The sequence below is a fragment of the Erpetoichthys calabaricus genome, chromosome 6, assembly GCF_900747795.2.
Source record: "Erpetoichthys calabaricus chromosome 6, fErpCal1.3, whole genome shotgun sequence".
Classification (NCBI taxonomy): Eukaryota; Metazoa; Chordata; class Cladistia; order Polypteriformes; family Polypteridae; genus Erpetoichthys; species Erpetoichthys calabaricus.
This window is the reverse complement of record NC_041399.2, coordinates 208778758-208796762: the sequence shown is the minus strand read 5'-3', so window position 1 is coordinate 208796762 and position 18005 is coordinate 208778758. Positions and strand designations below refer to the sequence as shown.

The 18005-nt window shown below is 36.3% G+C and overlaps 1 protein-coding gene across 3 annotated transcripts in view; it reads right to left on the bottom strand.

Moving 5' to 3' along the window:
• The window catches only part of phka1a (phosphorylase kinase, alpha 1a (muscle)), an 81312-nt gene that overhangs the window by 50146 nt on the left and 13161 nt on the right, over positions 1-18005 (bottom strand). For all 3 annotated transcript variants that reach the window (XM_051928958.1, XM_028791560.2, XM_051928957.1), the window contains exons 2-9: positions 17072-17230; positions 16719-16766; positions 14936-15104; positions 10131-10213; positions 8860-8940; positions 8350-8448; positions 3688-3834; positions 1414-1467 (exon numbers count right to left, since the gene is read on the bottom strand). In XM_051928958.1, coding sequence (XP_051784918.1) covers positions 1414-1467; positions 3688-3834; positions 8350-8448; positions 8860-8940; positions 10131-10213; positions 14936-15104; positions 16719-16766; positions 17072-17230 — 840 coding nt within the window. The remainder of the gene's footprint in view (positions 1-1413; positions 1468-3687; positions 3835-8349; positions 8449-8859; positions 8941-10130; positions 10214-14935; positions 15105-16718; positions 16767-17071; positions 17231-18005) is intronic.

Genomic DNA, 18005 nt, shown 5'->3' with positions numbered 1-18005 from the left:
CCCAATTTTTAGTGAAAAATAAATGTGAAACATTTTTTAAAAAAAATCATAATCTGATGCATAATGCAAAAAAGTACTTGCCCTCAAATAATTCACGTTAAAAAAAAAAACGGGTAAAATTCCGTTACAACAATTATTTTTACAACGAAATTTTCATTACAACAAAGTATTTTTATAGTCCCGATATAATAAGAGTCTACAGAAATCTCGTTACTTTGAAGTACATTCAGCAGATACTTTCATTACAACGAAGTGCCCAAAAGACCTTGAAATGCCTGAATGAATCATCCACAGTGCAGTTAGTTCTGTGGTCGCAGCTCAGTTGTGCACAATGATCCCCAAACAGAAACACTGTAAAAAAAATTTCTTTCTATGGACTTTCCTCGTACTGTTTTTTGTTTTTTTGCTGTTCGGTGGTTTTCAGTGATACCTTCTGCTTATTGCTCGTCAACATTTGAAAAACATCCACTGGAATTTAACTCATTGTCACCCTTCTATAGAAACGGCAGACACAAAAAAACGATAACAGTTCATATTAGAAAAAAAAAGCTTTACATTTTTGCAGCTCTCGATTGCGGCAAAAAGAAAAAGACGTCACCAGTGAATTCGGAATTTCGCAATCAACACTGTCAACTTTCTTGAAAGACTGAGCAAAAAAAGAAGAAAAATCTCGGGTTGCAAATGTATGCGAACTGCAGAATTTGAAGACGCAGAAAAAGCAGTATTTGTGTGGTTCAGTGATGCTCGTTCAAGAAACATTCCTATTAATGTGGCACTCATTCAAGAAAACGTGAGGTTTCTAAACTCTCTTGGGACCTCCCCCAAGTGGACAACACGCTGAAGAGCATCCTGAAATGCAATCACCGAGTCTGTGGAAGACTGTTTATCTGTTGCCGGGGCAACAGCAGGCTCACAGTTCTGCTGTGGCTCGGCACTGAAACAAACAGAAAATTTCTCGATGGGTGATGCAATTCAGCATGACGTTCCCGTTGGGTGGATCCCAAAAGAGTTCAGAAACCTCACAATATGAAGAAGAAGAAAACAATCATTCGGCTTCTGATTGATAACTGTGCTGCCCACAACATGCTTCCGCATTTAGATAATGTTCGCATTGAATTCCTCCCACCCAATTGCACAGCAGTGCTTTAGCCATTGGATTTGGGCATTATTCGCACCCTGAAAGTGTATTATCGCAAGGAAATCCCGAGAAAAATTCTCGTCAGCATAACTTGTAGACAGGAAGACAACACAAGAAGCTACTGTATTGAAATGATTGCAAACGCCTGGACACAAGTTAAAGAAATCACTATAGCAACAAATACAGAATCTCATTACAACTAAATATTTTAGGTCCCCGTCAGTTCGTTGAATTTTATCTGTATATCTCTATACAAATATATTTTAAAAACTTACTTCTTTTGGAGTTTTGTGCCCATCTCTAAGGAAACGACAGCAACCGTATCGCCCCTATAAATGTCAAACAAAAGGGGAAAAAGCTGAATCTCTTAACATTTTATATCACCACAGATACAGCATCTTCCCTAAAGTCAGTTAAATAAATACTAAGAAATAGCCCATTTATGACATGGAGCAGCCGAAAAACAAAGAAGCACCAGCAGAATTACCCATCTTCACATTCTCACAGAGAAAACTGTTTTTAAACTTTAGAGAACTGCATTACATAATGTGTTTCTGGCATTCAACGTCTTCCTATTAACCATGACTAAGTATAAACTTTCACAATAACCTTTGCCTTAAATTTTTAAATTTCAGTAAATAAAGTAAGAAGGATGGTGGTTTTGAAAGCATGTTAGATCTTAGACATTTACATTTAAAGTAGTTTTTTTTTTTTTAACCTTCTACAATGTTTTATTATCACTTGTTACAGTGGTCAAGATAATATTTAAAGTAAAAAGTTGATAACTTTTTTTAATCTTCAAAATAGTTTCAGGTATCACACCCTTAAAACTAAAACCATAACAAGAGCAAAATTAAACTAATATTTTTTTTTTTTTTTTTTTTTTTTTTTTAAACACACAACCAGACTTATTCATACTGTATATAAACACATAAAATTTTAATATATATTTGAATGGATTTTCTTTCCCCAATAAGAGTACTTTATACTATTTATTTCTGAAATAATCTCCAAGTAAAATAAAGTCATGTAAATACATTTCTATTTACTGGGGGACTGCACAATTTCATCATCACTTTTTAAATTAATTAACCTGCTTTTAATAAAAGAAATTACATATATATTTCAGAAAATTTTTAAACGCAAAACTTTTTTTTTTTATTACTTTTTTACCACATTTTGTTTTGTGTAAGAAGATACCATATACCAGGGGTAGGCAACGTCGGTCCTGGAGTGCCACAGTATGTGCAGGTTTTTGTTCCAACCCAGTTCCTTAACAAGAACTCAATTATTGCTGATGAAGCACATATTGCTTAAGTGACATTTTAATGCTTCATTTTAGTGGTCTCGCTTGTTAAGGTTCTCCAACCTTAATTGCTTATTTCAATCTTAAACTGCTGCATTCAGTGTTTTAATTGCTCCTTATTAGCAATAAGATGTAAAAGACAAAGCAGCCAGCAGTTCTCCAGCTAGCTTTTTTCCAATTACATCTGTGTGTGTTCATCATGCACGGTTTGATTTAATAAAACACAAAAAATGTGACAGACTGAAAATGATCTGTTTTAGGCTTCAAATCATTTGGATGATATCCTTGGAAAGGAAAAAAATCTACGATATAAAAGCCTTACATTGCACAGACTAACAAGCCATAAAATTAAATAAGGGCTGAGATTGGCAATGATTGGTTTCTAATTAAGCAATTGGGTTGAATGAAAACCTGTAGCCACTGCGGCTCACCAGGACCGACATTGCCTACCCCTATTTTACATCTTATTGCTAATAAGGAGCAATTAAAACACTGAATGCAGCAGTTTAAGATTGAAATAAGCAATTAAGGTTGGAGAACCTTAACAAGCGAGACCACTAAAATGAAGCATTAAAATGTCACTTAAGCAATATGTGCTTCATCAGCAATAATTGAGTTCTCGTTAAGGAACTGGGTTGGAACAAAAACCTGCACATACTGTGGCACTCCAGGACCGACGTTGCCTACCCCTGCCATATACCATCTACAGTATAAATTGTCTTTGATACAAAATTATTCTAGTACCTGTGCCTTAAAGGACTGTTATACCTGCCGTTCGTAAATTAGTAACTATTTCAATTAATAACTTTCAGAAATAGACACTCATTTAAACTTTATTCATGAAAAATTACAGTATTGAATATTTGTTTTTGTTAACCAATGCTGTAGTTTTAGCTCAACCTCACAATCCTGGAGTCACCCACCATGCTACTTGCTTAACCTTGTACAATCAATCAAAGGGAGCTTCAGAACTTCTTAGAAAAAATTCACCTGGACCTAAATGTTTTCATTTTACACTGGACACATTGTTTGACACCGTTTACATTTAAAGCTTTTATTTATCCACTAGAACACAGAATATTTATTCCAAAGCCTATTAACATAAGTGTCAAAAATAAATAACCCATTTTCAGGAGACCATTTTTGTCTCATCTGTTTTTGTTTTCAGGAAAATTTTACGTCTTTCTATTTAAGTACTGATGCCACTATTCCTAACTATACTCTAAAACAAAAATATGCCTACCTGCAATTTAACAATAATTTCCTCTTTAGTTATATTAACAAGCTGCATATCTTCAACTGCAAATGCTGGATAACATATGACTGAAAGTAGGCCAGCATCAATTTCCTTAGAGTTAGAAGCCCTTGGCAACATAGAGTGAAGAATAGACTATAATTTAAGGAAAAAATAAAAGGATGACAAAAAGAAATAGCATCATTCAAAAAGTAACACAAAATTAATAAAATATCGTTAATGCAAGAATCGTTAAAATAAATATGAAATGTTTCCATGAAGTTTTAATACATTGCCATATTTATACTAAGACAGTTTTAGATAGTTCATGCAGGGATATTGCTTTCAAATAATAATATATTGTCACATACAAATTACACATATAGTACAATTTTAGTGAAAATGTTAGTTGCTCAACTCTAGCAACTGTACCTTTAAGAAGAACATGACTTTATAAACATTCAAAAATCATCAAGAGAATTATATGTGGGGGAAAAAGCTTAAAATAAATAAAAACCAATGTTAAAGCTTTTAATCATTAATTACTTGGGCATCTTAAATTTTACATTGGGTCTGTTAATCATAATGAAAGTTACATTTTCAAGGGGTAAAGTAAGCAAAAACCTTGTGTACAGTAATCCCTCCTCCATCGCGGGGGTTGCGTTCCAGAGCCACCCGCGAAATAAGAAAATCCGCGAAGTAGAAACCATATGTTTATATGGTTATTTTTATATTGTCATGCTTGGGTCACAGATTTGCGCAGAAACACAGGAGGTTGTAGAGAGACAGGAACGTTATTCAAACACTGCAAACAAACACTTGTCTCTTTTTCAAAAGTTTAAACTGTGCTCCATGACAAGACAGAGATGACAGTTCTGTCTCACAATTAAAAAAATGCAAACATATCTTCCTCTTCAAAGGAGTGTGTGTCAGGAGCAGAGACTGTCATAAAGACATAGAAAGCAAACAAATCAATAGGGCTGTTTGGCTTTTAAGTATGCGAAGCACCGTGGCACAAAGCTGTTGAAGGCGGCAGCTCACACACCCTCCGTCAGGAGCAGGGAGAGAGAGAGAGAGAGAGAGACAGAGAAAAACAAACATGCAAAAATCAATACGTGCCCTTCGAGCTTTTAAGTATGCGAAGCACCGTGCAGCATGCCGCTTCACTAAGCAGCTGCACAGAAGGTAGCAACGTGAAGATAATATTTCAGCATTTTTAGACGAGTGTCCGTATCGTCTAGGTGTGCGAACAGCCCCCCTGCTCACACCCCCTACGTCAGGATCAGAGAAAGCGCAAGAGAGAGAAAGAGAAAAGTAAGTTGGGTAGCTTCTCAGCCATCTGCCAATAGCGTCCCTTGTATGAAATCAACTGAGGAAGCATGTACCAGAAATTAAAAGACCCATTGTCCTCAGAAATCCGCGAACCAGCAAAAAATCCGCGATATATATTTAAATATGCTTACATATAAAATCTGCGATAGAGTGAAGCCGCGAAAGGCGAAGCGCGATATAGCGAGGGATCACTGTATACACAAAATACAATGACTGTATTAAATCCCAGTACAACATGGTAATGAATATGTGTATCAATGGCCATTACTCATCCACAATATTTTAGATTGCAAACATCCATTTTCATTAATTCATATACAGTATTTTCAAACCTACTTACCTCAAGCACATTGTTTTCATGCACAACTGAAGCAATACATACGTGTTGTTGAAAAAAGTTCCAAATGTGAAAAAAAGCTTAACTATATGAAAGCTGTATGAATTCATGTTTTAGGACAAGGGGCAGAAACTTTTCTTAAAACGTTTGAGGGCCTAATTAAGAAGCCTCTTTTTGTAAAGGAGATTCCAAAGGTTGTTGGAATCTTGGAAGAATTATAAGGTATAAACCTTGTGTTATTACCATACTATGTGAACTTAAGGGCATTTTAGGATTAGGCACCTAACAACACCACCACCCATAAGAAATCACTAATTCAAATTCTGAGAGAGGTTATGATTAGTATATAACACTGCTGCTCTTTAGTAAGAACAGCATAATGTTAAAGAGGCATTTAAAGAGTAGCATACTTTTGTAACATTATACAGTGACAAGGTTTTGGCGGCACAGAAATGTACCGATGAATGAGTATTTAATACAGGATGAACAATCAAAGTTATACATAGCCGACATTGAACAATGGACCTACAGGTTTCATAGCTCTGGCACATTGTTGCATTGAACATATGGCATCTAATTTCTGCTGTAATTAAACATCTTGATATCAATGCATGGTAGTTTACAGTGGAACCTCGGTTCACGAACGTCTCAGTACACGTACAAATCGGTTTACGACCAAAAAGTTCGCCAAACTTTTGCCTCAGTTCACGACCACACACTCTGTATACGAATAAGCCAGTTTCCCTTTCAGTTTGTACATGTTCAGTCTCTCCCTGTGCAGCGAGCAAGAGAGCATGCGACAAACACACACACAAGTAGCGCAACAGACAGACAGACGCACACACACAGGCAGCGAGAGAGAGAGACAGACGCACACACACAGGCAGCGCGAGAGAGAGAGAGGGCTGGACTCATAAGGTAGAGAAGGCAGTTAAAGAATGCACTGGGCTTGATTTTGTTTTCACTTCTGTTTACAGTGATCGGTTCTTAGCGTGCATTGTTGCAATGTTACTTTTCTTGGTGGTTTATTAAATTACGGATTTTTTCAAATGTTCATTTTTTTACCTGTGCTTAAAACTCATTAAAAAAAAAAAAAAGTGTTTTTAGCCAGCGGTTGGTAGCACTATAGCGTGAATTATTGCAGTGTTAGTTTTCTCTGTTGTTCAAGGTTTTCTCAGTGTTATTCAATGGTTTTACATTTAGTTTACTATTACGCTGTGCATTCTATGGTTTAATTAACTTTATTTGTGCTTAAAAACTTAAAAAAAATATATATTTACATACAGTTTGTATGGTCTGGAACACATTAATTGTATTTACATATAATCCTATGGGGGAAATTGCTTCGGTTCACGACCAAATCGGTTTACGACCAGAGTTTTGGAACGAATTATGGTCATGAACCGAGGTTCCACTGTATTTTAATATACAGATTAAAAATATAAGTAGTAATTCTATAATAGCATCACCAACATCTTACAATGACTTTAAAAAAAGACTTGTCTTCCACACAATCAGCTGTTTGAAAGAGTTTTAAATAAATTTCAAAGAATATGTTGCCATTAGTATTGAAAAAGGAGAGAAAATGTCAGTTCTTACACTTTTTCAGGCTATAGACAAGTGTTTAAAACTCAAATGATCAAAAATTACAAGGTCTTCATTAAATTACAAATTAAATTAAATCCAACAGTGTAGCCAACCATTAGGATCAAGTACAAGAATTCATCAAGTGTGGTTTTATTGTGATAAAACTACAGTGATCCCTCGCTGTATCGTGCTTCGCCTTTCGCGGCTTCACTCCATCGCAGATTTTATATGTAAGCATATTTAAATATATAATCGCGGATTTTTTGCTGGTTCGCGGATTTCTGCGGACAATGGGTCTTTTAATTTCTGGTACATGCTTCCTCAGTTGGTTTGCCCAGTTGATTTCATACAAGGGACGCTATTGGCAGATGGCTGAGAAGCTAGATTGCTTACTTTTCTCTCTCTCTTGCGCTGACTTTCTCTGATCCTGACGTATGGGGATTGAGCAGGGGTGCTGTTCGCACACCTAGACAATACGGACGCTCGTCTAAAAATGCTGAAAGATTATCTTCACGTTGCTATCTTTTGTGCAGCTGCTTCCTGAAACGACATGCTGCACAGTGCTTCGCATACTTAAAAGCTCGAAGGGCACGTATTGATTTTTGACTGAAAAACAAACTCTGTCTCTCTCTCTCTCTGCTCCTGACGGAGGGGGTGTGAGCTGCCGCCTTCAACAGCTTTGTGCCGCGGTGCTTCGCATACTTAAAAGCCAAACAGCCCTATTGATTTGTTTGCTAGAGATTGTTTTCTCTATCTATGTGACATTCTGTGCTCCTGACACGCACTCCTTTGAAGAGGAAGATATGTTTGCATTCTTTTAATTGTGAGACAGAACTGTCATCTCTGTCTTGTCATGGAACACAGTTTAAACTTTTGAAAAAGAGACAAATGTTTGTTTGCAGTGTTTGAATAACGTTCCTGTCTCTCTACAACCTCCTGTGTTTCTGTGCAAATCTGTGACCCAAGCATGACAATATAAAAATAACCATATAAACATATGGTTTCTACTTCGCAGATTTTCTTATTTCGCGGGTGGCTCTGGAACGCAACCCCCGCGATGGAGGAGGGATTACTGTATTACACTCGGTTGCTAAACCAGAAATTCCTACTTAAATTACATAAAACATTATTTGAGCATTATGTACCTCTTTTACTTTAACAGACCTGGATGGCAGATATGTTCCCCTGGAGAAGGAACACCTGTAATTACTATAGTATCACTCTGCAATTTATGAGTTCATTAAGGTGTTTTGGTATGAGGGCAGGATCGCTTTCAGTCTTTCAAATCAAAAACAAGTGTAGTAATATACTGTTGATTGGCTTTTGGGATCATAGTTAATACAAGTCCCTCATGTTGCATTTAATTGGATCAGGTTTAACACAAGCTTTAATTCCTTCAATAATGGCGATATTACCTGACAATGTTGTACTTCATCTGATAAAACATGAACAACTGTTCCTGGGCCACCGTTTGCTCCAAACAAATTAAGCTCATCCAATGCCTCAAGGGCTGCCTGCAGAGACAAAGTAAAGTAAAACACAACAAAATGATGCATTCATATATTCTCAAACCCAATTATTTTAATTTACAGACAAGCAGAGTTGATCCTGGTGGCATTTATAGGAAAGTCAGGAAAAAGCACTGAACAGGGCACCAGTCCATTATCGGCACGCACGCATGTATACACCCACAATTGCTTAATTCCCTTATAATATACAAATATTTAGGTCCACCAACACATATTTTAACATTTTATGTCAGCAAGAGTGTACATAATTTCAAACAGTTACCACTTTTTTTTTTTTAAATATATATATATATATTATATTATATATTATATATATATATATATATATATATATATATATATATATATATATATAGTATCTTTCAGGATTTAAGTTTTCTATCAGAGCATGCTTACTTTGGCCATGCCTACTGAACTGGCATTGAGCTCTGGAATTCCCTGGTTTGTCTTGTCACCACGCTCCCACATGCCATAATCCTGCATAATATAAAGAAAAACAACAACAATCGCATTAGAAATGTGAAATTAATATAAATTTCACTGCCAATTTAAAGAAACAATTACTACTTCAGAGGTAATGCCTTTAAAACATCCAGAATACAACAATAAAAGTTAAATAATTCCCTATGTATCAGAAGACACTGTATTCAATTTTTACACCTTTAGTATGAATCTCTCTTATAATTCATTTAACATTTTAGAAGCAGAACTTGAAGACTTGAAAGCACTGGACACAACATGGAGCATACATAAGTTTAATACTAATATTAAATTGTGTCTGTAGTAAAGTTCTAAATTTGCAAACAGGATATCAAATATCTCTGAAAATGTGGACTCAGTACTTGTGTCAATTAGCAATTAATTTTAGCAATTAAAATAAAAATAATTCCTGATAATGTTGATCTTTTAATTTTATTTACATTATATGCACATACTACTCAGAGTGACCACTTTATTTATTAGGCCCATCAAATAGTTAATGTGGCTTTTTAGGGTGGTGCTCATGATGATTCAAAGGTCAGCATGGCTTTATGTAAAAATTAGGATTAGCAGTTCCTAACACACTGATAATATAGCATCTGGTACTGTCTATTATCACAGACGGATAATTTCAGTTTTAATTTAGGTCTTTTCCTTTCTGAATTGAACAAATACTTGATCAGTTTTTTTTACACGTCCATCATCTTTAAATAGCATTGTCTGCACAAAAGAACGTGTAAATAAAAGCCACCTTGCACCTTAAGGAATGTAGGCCAGAGCACATCTCGGACAAGGGGCTAGTCCATTCATGCCCACATCCACACAGGTTCAATTTAGATTTGCTAACTAACCACATAAGCACATCTTTTTTGGATGTAATGGAGGAGAACCAAGAGTATTTAGAGGGAAAGGCACACAGACAAGAGGGATTGTGCAAACTCTGCACAAAAAATAGTGCAAAGGATTTAAATGCAGGACACTTAAACCCTGAAATGTAAGCAAGGCCCACAGCAGCCCCATGCAATCCAACACAAGTACGCAATAGAAGCATTAAGTCCAGTAAGGTAACATGCGCAGCTGAGTAATTTTGATAAGAGTTGGAAAATAAATTTGAAACAGTTAAATGCATAATTAGGAAGCTACTTTATTTTATTCACTTAATTAAATGTTGTACTTTAATTACTTACTGCAACTTTGTAGGCTGCTTCTATGTAAAATATAAGATTTTGAATTATATCCACTTCATCTTGAGTATAGATGATATGAAGGCCTACGTGAAAGAATACAAAAAGTAAATAAATGTATCAAGCCCCTCTGACACAGAATAATTGTGCATCAAGTGGAACTGCAATGTTTAAAATATATCAAGCAACTAAACTAAGGACATCTACTCATTATACATTACTTAAAATGTAAAATCATCATAAAACATATATACAAAATTTAATAGGGATGTTCCGATCAGGCTTTTTAAGGCCAAAACCAATCACCGATTTCATGTTACTTGATCGTCCAATTCTGATACAGATTCCAATTTGTTTTCCTTTATCCCTGTAAAAAACATTTTACACAAGCTCCTGTATAACCAGACACACCTTATGCCCTTTATTAAAGCCTATTTTATAATCAAAATATACATTTGTATAATTATTAAAATGCATTTTTTATAATTACACTATAGACCATAGGTGTTATCTGTCATTTTATATGAAAAAGACTGAAATTCTGCAGGCTTATTGTTCAGTGACCACAAAAATGTTAAAATTAAAAAAAAAACAGTTTCCACATCCATCGCTAACACAATAAGCAGCAGATCCATGGTGAGGGCCTACCTTCATATCCCAACTTCACTATGTCCATCTTCTACCCTGACCAACATTTGTGCTCCCTTACATTATCCTCTGCCACTAATCACTCATCAACACGTATCTTTCTTGTCACCACTTTTTATGGTATCCTGTCAAACACCTTCTTTAGATCTATAAATTCATAAAAGCAGCTTCTTTACTTTTCTTGATTCTTTGGAAAGCAAACATTACATCAGTAGTTCCATTCTCAGGCATTACAACAAACTGCACTTTGCCAACTTTCACTTGAGAATGTATTATTTTCCCTGGCATGCTATTTAATGTCACCATTACTTGCTCCACATCTTTTACACATTGCCACTCACTCCTCATAATTCTGAAACCTCATTTGGTCTTTCTACAAATGTTACAGGAAATTTACTTTTTGTACTCTCCTCCAACATACAAAACTTCAAACTTGGGACATACTTTTCTTCATGGCACTAACTAAAAGATCTCCTAAAACCAACCATGTAGTGATGTACAACCAGCTCTAATCACCATGCCCCAATCAACTTCTCTCAACAAAAAATACTGCATTGTGCTCCTTACATAGGGCCTTATGAAATCAGTTTTATTTTTTCACAATTTCCATTTTATATCATTTTATTTTTCCTTTATTAGGATTTTTGGGTTTTTATGTTTTTTTTATATTTTACTGCAAGTAGCAACAGCTACAAGAAAACAAACAATAATGAAATGGCACTTTACATTACTTTTAATGAAACAGCACACTAGCACAACTGAACCTTATCTTACAGTTCTCAGGTAGGAGCCTAGATCCTCCATGATGCTGTATGCGGAGACTGCTGTAGGATAGTGAGTGCCCTCCAGAATTGTAAGAGCTGTTACTAGTTTGATACATCCTTCTGAGATGAAGGTTAACTTCACTTTTAGGGTCTAGGATATTTTTTACGGCCCGAGTTGATATGTTCTCAGTCGGAAAGAACTTTTTGTAGAGGTGAATATGTTAAGCAAAGGTACCCTACTGATTCAAACCAGCAATTCCATCTGGTGTTTCCTGCCAGGCTACCTGAAGAAGGCAGACTTTACGCAGCCTCACTAAAGTATTTATAGTGCTGCCAGATCTCTCCCACCAAACTGATGACATGACACAAGCAGGTTGAATGTACATTGTTAGGCATAACCCCTTTTAAAACTTGCTGGTATGCTTTCAGACAGTATGAGGCATTGTCTGTAACCACTGCTAAAATGTCACTAAAATTCAGCTGGCTGTTGTGAAGGGACTGAAGTGCTGACTATGAAAAAGTGGAAAAGTTGCAGTTCTCCATAAAGATAACATCTGCCAAAAATACTGGTCTTCAGTAATTATGTAAATTAATTCTAATGATTCTTAAACCTTAAATGTTTACAGATTGAAAATGTGCATCACTATATTTGTAGCTTTATCTACTACATATCTTAAAATAATTAATTACAAAGCAAAAGCGAACTAATATGCAAGTCGCTAAACACGAGAGTTAAACAGGAAAAAAAGACAGACCGCTTTTAAGGACTGCATCTGAGGAGAAGCCTGCTTTTCTGGCTAGGTTTGTAGGTGCCGAGTTTATAATGGAAGAGTCAAATATGCACCTCACATGCCTCGTCACCACAAGGCAAAACATTTATTAAATCCAGAAACACCGTTGTGTATTTTTAAAAGGGTATTATGGTATTGCTAGCAAAACTTGCAGAAAAGTTGTTGTCCAGATTCGTAAAAGTTGCCGGGATATTATTGTGACCTCAATTTTGCAGTTAAGGTCATGTTTCTTAGTTTTTTGGACATAGTTAGGGTATCTGATACTGCTTGCTTCGACATTTCTGTCTTGTACAGCTAGCTAATGCACATGCCTTTAACGAGAAAACACGCAGAAAACACGCACACAAACAGATAGAGGCACGACTAGATTTCTACAAGCATTGCGTTCAATTGAAAAACAACAAATTAGACAAAAGTATCTAAATGATAGAACTACAGATTATTCAATCATTTAATTTATTGGGAAGTTTTGTAACAGTCACCCCTTCAGTCTCTAAATTTAAATCTAAAATCCATTTTTATGTGTTAATTCCGTGATTCTGTCTGTGTTTTCCGCATCGTGGAAATCGTAGGGCCCTACTTACACCACCAGATCCATATGTCACCATCTCATTTTCCTCCTTCTTAAACATGGTATTGCACACAAGCATTTCCAGCACAACACCAAACTCAAGAAATTGTATGAGCGGGTTACAGAATGCTGATGTAATGAGTATAAATTTATACAAAGGCAAAGGAGCTGTTCTGGAGAAAGCAGAGAAGTTCTGCTATTTACATGTCATGCTAAGCGCAGATGGAGGCGAGAGAACAACAGTGATACCATGGGTGAGGTGCAAAAATTCTGAATGACTGAGTAAAATGGTGAAGAGATAGAAAGCATGAGGCCCAGATTACCAATTTTCTTTTGTGGTAGCTGTAACACAACCACTACATCAATTCCTTATTCCATTGAAAACACGCAACATGTTTAGATTGCATTCTGCCTTCCTGGCTATACTGTTATCTGTGGAAGTTTACCATCCGGCACTAACACTTTCCTGTGACAAACCCAGAAGACAGGCTTTCATGTTTTTATATGTATGACAAAGGCTGGACTGACAAAACTTCAGCACAATAGGTTTTGACATGTAGTAGTAAGTTTTTTTATATACTGATTTGGGCATGATCATTTATGAGCAGCTGTGCATTACAACAACAAAAAAAAAAACTGAATTCTGGCCTTGTACACTGCTAAAAATGCATTGTATTGTGTAGGAGGGCCTAGTCATGGTTAGCGTAAGAGGAGGTTACATCTGATACAGGACAGGAGTTGGACTTTATGATGATCCGATAAAGAGTACTGGCAACAGATTATATAAGTGAATTTTAACACTACAACTGAGTCAAATTATACAGAAGACAAAATTGCTATTGTATATGTAGTTCTTGGCAACTAGATAGATAGATAGATACTTTATTAATCCCAAGGGGAAATTCACATACTCCAGCAGCAGCATACAGATACAAAAAACAATATTAAAGAGTAATAAAAATGCAGGTAAAAACAGACAATAACTTTGTATAATGTTAATGTTTACCCCCCCGGGTGGAATAGAAAAGTCGCATAGTTTGGGGGAGGAACGATCTCCTCAGTCTGTCAGTGGAGCAGGACATTGACAGCAGTCTGTCGCTGAAGCTGCTCCTCTGTCTGGAGATGATCCTGTTTAGTGGATGCAGTGGATTCTCCATAATTGATAGGAGCCTGGTGAGTACCCGTCACTCCGCCACAGATGTCAAACTGTCCAGCTCCATGCCTACAATAGAGCCTGCCTTCCTCACCAGTTTGTCCAGGCGTGAGGCGTCCTTCTTAATTCTGCCTCCCCAGCACACCACCGCGTAGAAGAGGACACTCGCCAGAACCGTCTGATAGAACATCTGCAGCATCTTATTGCAGATGTTGAAGGACGCCAGCCTTCTAAGGAAGTATAACCGGCTCTGTCCTTTCTTACACAGAGCGTCAGTATTGGCAGTCCAGTCTAATTTATCATCCAGCTGCACTCCCAGGTATTTATAGGTCTGCACCATCTGCACACAGTTACCTCTGATGATCACGGGGTCCATGAGGGGTCTGGGTCTCCTAAATTCCACCACCAGCTCCTTGGTTTTGCTGGTGTTCAGGTGTAGGTGGTTTGAGTCGCACCATTTAACGAAGTCCTTGATTAGGTCCCTATACTCCTCCTCCTGCCCTATAACTATTATTAATGGGAAGATAATCAGGGTTTGTCTTCAAAGCAAGCATGGGGTCTCTGAGTGCAGGGACAATTTGTGCTGCTAGGGAAAATTCTGCTGGCATCTGGAAGTTGTTTCTGATCTAGTTTTACATGCACCCTCCAGCCAAGAAGACTACAGTAAAGATAATACAGAGTAGTAATGGACAAGAGTTCAAATGGCGAAAGTAAAATAGACCAGATGGAGTGAAGAGAAGTGCTGGAGGTGTGAATGGACTGCCATGGCAAAAAGATGTGCACTTCCACTGCAAAGAACCCCAGATAAGAGAAAAACCACAAGGAAAGAACAAAAACAAAGATACTATTTTATCTCAAAGTTTGGAATTTAAGTTTTTTACCTGAAGCAGTCATCTGAGCCAAAAAGAGCAGATAGAGGGATGTAGCATCAACCTGAAGATGACCCCACTGGTCATCCCCAACCACGCTGGCACAAGTCCTTATGTTGTATTTTGCGTGGAGACAATCCAAAGTACTCTGACTGTACTTAAACTTTTCCACTTTGTTCAGCTTTAAACAAACAAAAAAATAGCTTTTTAATATGCATCAACTGTATTATTTTCCTCATGGAATTAAAGGCCATTAAACAAAGAAAAAAATGGAAACATAACCAGAAAAAGCAGATGCCAAAGCTCAATCTGCCTAAAGTTCAGAGGCTAGCATATTTACTTTACTTGATGTTTCCTTTCTTAAAAGATCCTTATTTTAATTGGAACATAACTATTAGCAGTCTGCAACTAATGTGTCATCTCAATGAACTTTTGCACTCCATTTACTTTGTCACATGTATATGTAAACTATGAATACATTCATGAGTATTGCACTCAGAATGCTCTAAAATTGGCACTGTACAACTCTGAACTTCACTAAATAAAATTGCAAGATTTTTCAAATTATAGTAATAGCTCAGTTAACAAAGAACAAGTGTTCCTGGACCTTTTTTTTTTTTTAAATCAGAGATTCAACAGGAAGAATACAGATACATATTGTTTGGGTGGGTGTAGATCACACCATATCCTGACAACCCACAGTCACACTGCTCCACTCCACACAAGTCAAGAACAGCCTCACTTCTCATTTGCGGACTCTTCTGGAACTGCAGGACCCCATATCTGCTTGTCCATCCAAGTAAACCTTGAGTGTAAATGTCCAGGCTGGACCAGTTGCCCCAGTTATTCATACAAGCCCAATGGCTCTTTGACTATTAAACAGTCAAACTTGCTGGAATCTGTTTAAACACACTGGGACCAAAAGCCCAATTACAAGGTCACAAGGACTTTTTTTGCCGACTCTGTGGGAAAGAGACCCCTACCTCCTTCTCTTATTATAATATTTCCAGGAATACTCTTATGAAACTTCTAATATTCACGCAGCCAACTTCCTTGCATAGATGTGTTCCAAATGGTGCCCTGTCCAGGACAGTGTACTACATGCACCTGATTATGCTACACACAGTAAATAATTTCAAGATACTGATTGTAAGTATTCACTGGGGAAGGAGAATACTTTTTTTTCAAGAAATAATTTTTCCATTTCATTCTACATAATTATAATGGCATGTAACATTTAAGTACTAAAATCACAGTTTTTGGATGGAAAAATCATGTGCTGGAGACATTTATTAGACAATTCATTATGTTGTGTAAATAATAACCAAATTAATATTGGAAAAATGAGCATAGTGTTCTGTAGATCCAGCAGGAATACCCAAGTGTAAACAGCGGGCAAAGGCGTACACTGCATTTGATGGCTCAGGGACAAGTAATAGAGGACAGATTTTTAAATTAAAACAACAAAATAACTTTCTGTGTTACATAATTAGATCAAAATGTTTTATTCTGGAAGACTTTTTAATAATTAAAAACAAACAAAAAAAAATCAAAGTAATGAAAGTTCCACTAAAAAGTACAGTCTATAGCTAGCCTCTGCTTCATATTGTTGATGGAAAATATTGCAAGGAACTGGTAAATTGTATGATTTCACCATGCAAAAAAAAAAAAAAAAAACTCATGGGTTCACATCTTGAATTTAAAGTACATTTTTTTTTTTTTTTTTTAAATGGGATGAGTGGATTGCTACCTTCTTAAATCAAAGGGAAACCAGAAATTCAGTTAAATGTCATACCTGCCTCATCATGCATTGTAGAAGTCCTCGCATCAATTTCACAACACTCTGTAAAATTAGACACACCAGTTAGAGGAAACTGAGAACATCACAGTCAGCAGTTATACCAAGTCATGACCTTTCAGTTAGCCTCAGTCTGTAACACTACACCAAACTCATTCTGCTCCATATTTTTTCTCTTTGACACTTGGTACTTAGGATTTACTTTAGCATAAATGTTACTTAATACTTAAGCAAGCTCTCAATAATAAGCACACGGTTTAAAATTTTGTAACAGGTGCAAATGAACATATGTAATAAATGCCCCTACACCCCCACCCAGAGTACCATCCATCTAAAAAATGTATACTGACCTGTTCAAGCTCATAAGCTTTGGCTTTATCTTCATCTCGGTCTGCATTTTTACGGTATGCCAGTCCCAGTGCCCATACAGCCAGGATGCTGTAAACGTTATCTCTAACCCAAGCATCTCTTTGTTGTTCACTAGCAGGCAAAAGTCCTGTTACAGGATCCTAAAAAAATATATATAATCAACTTTATTTATTGTACAGAGAAGCCATCTGCACATAATTTGGTTTTGTGAAGCTCATACAAATCATCAAACTATACTATATACACACTAATGATTATTAGGTATTCACTAGATTAATGTGAAAAACTCTAAGGTTACCATGTTAAGGTTGTTTTGAGTTAGTTTGAGTTGGGATTGATATACTGTAAAACGTATAGTCCCAGGCTTGATAGACCAAAGTGTTTTACCACACTGAGGGACAGTGAAAGAAAATATGTACAGTACAGCAAATTTAATCTTTAGAACTCTATATTGTGAATTTCCCCTTGGGATTAATAAAGTATCTATCTATCTATGCTTCAGACTTGAGAAAAATTATGTGGATTAACAGTGAATTATGCTTCAGCATTAATGATTGCTGCTACTTACTCATCTACACCAAAAATAGTTTGTTGCATTAGTAAGTAAAAAAAAGTTTGCTTTTTTTTTTTTTTTTTTTTTTTTTTTTTTTTTTTTAAGTGAAAATAAAATTTGGTGGATTTATGTGCATGCTCATTCATATCTGCGGATTTGCTGCAAGTTGAAACTGCAGTAACATGATACACACCTATAAATACAAACAGGCTTACATACAATGACAGGACTGAAAATCTACAGGTCTGCAGGAGATCTACATCAAAATGCTACAGGGTTGCTTCCTGCAACATTCCGGAAAAATTGTAAATCTATTTACTCCTGGTATGGATCATATTTCTAAAATGGATGTGTAAAAAGCT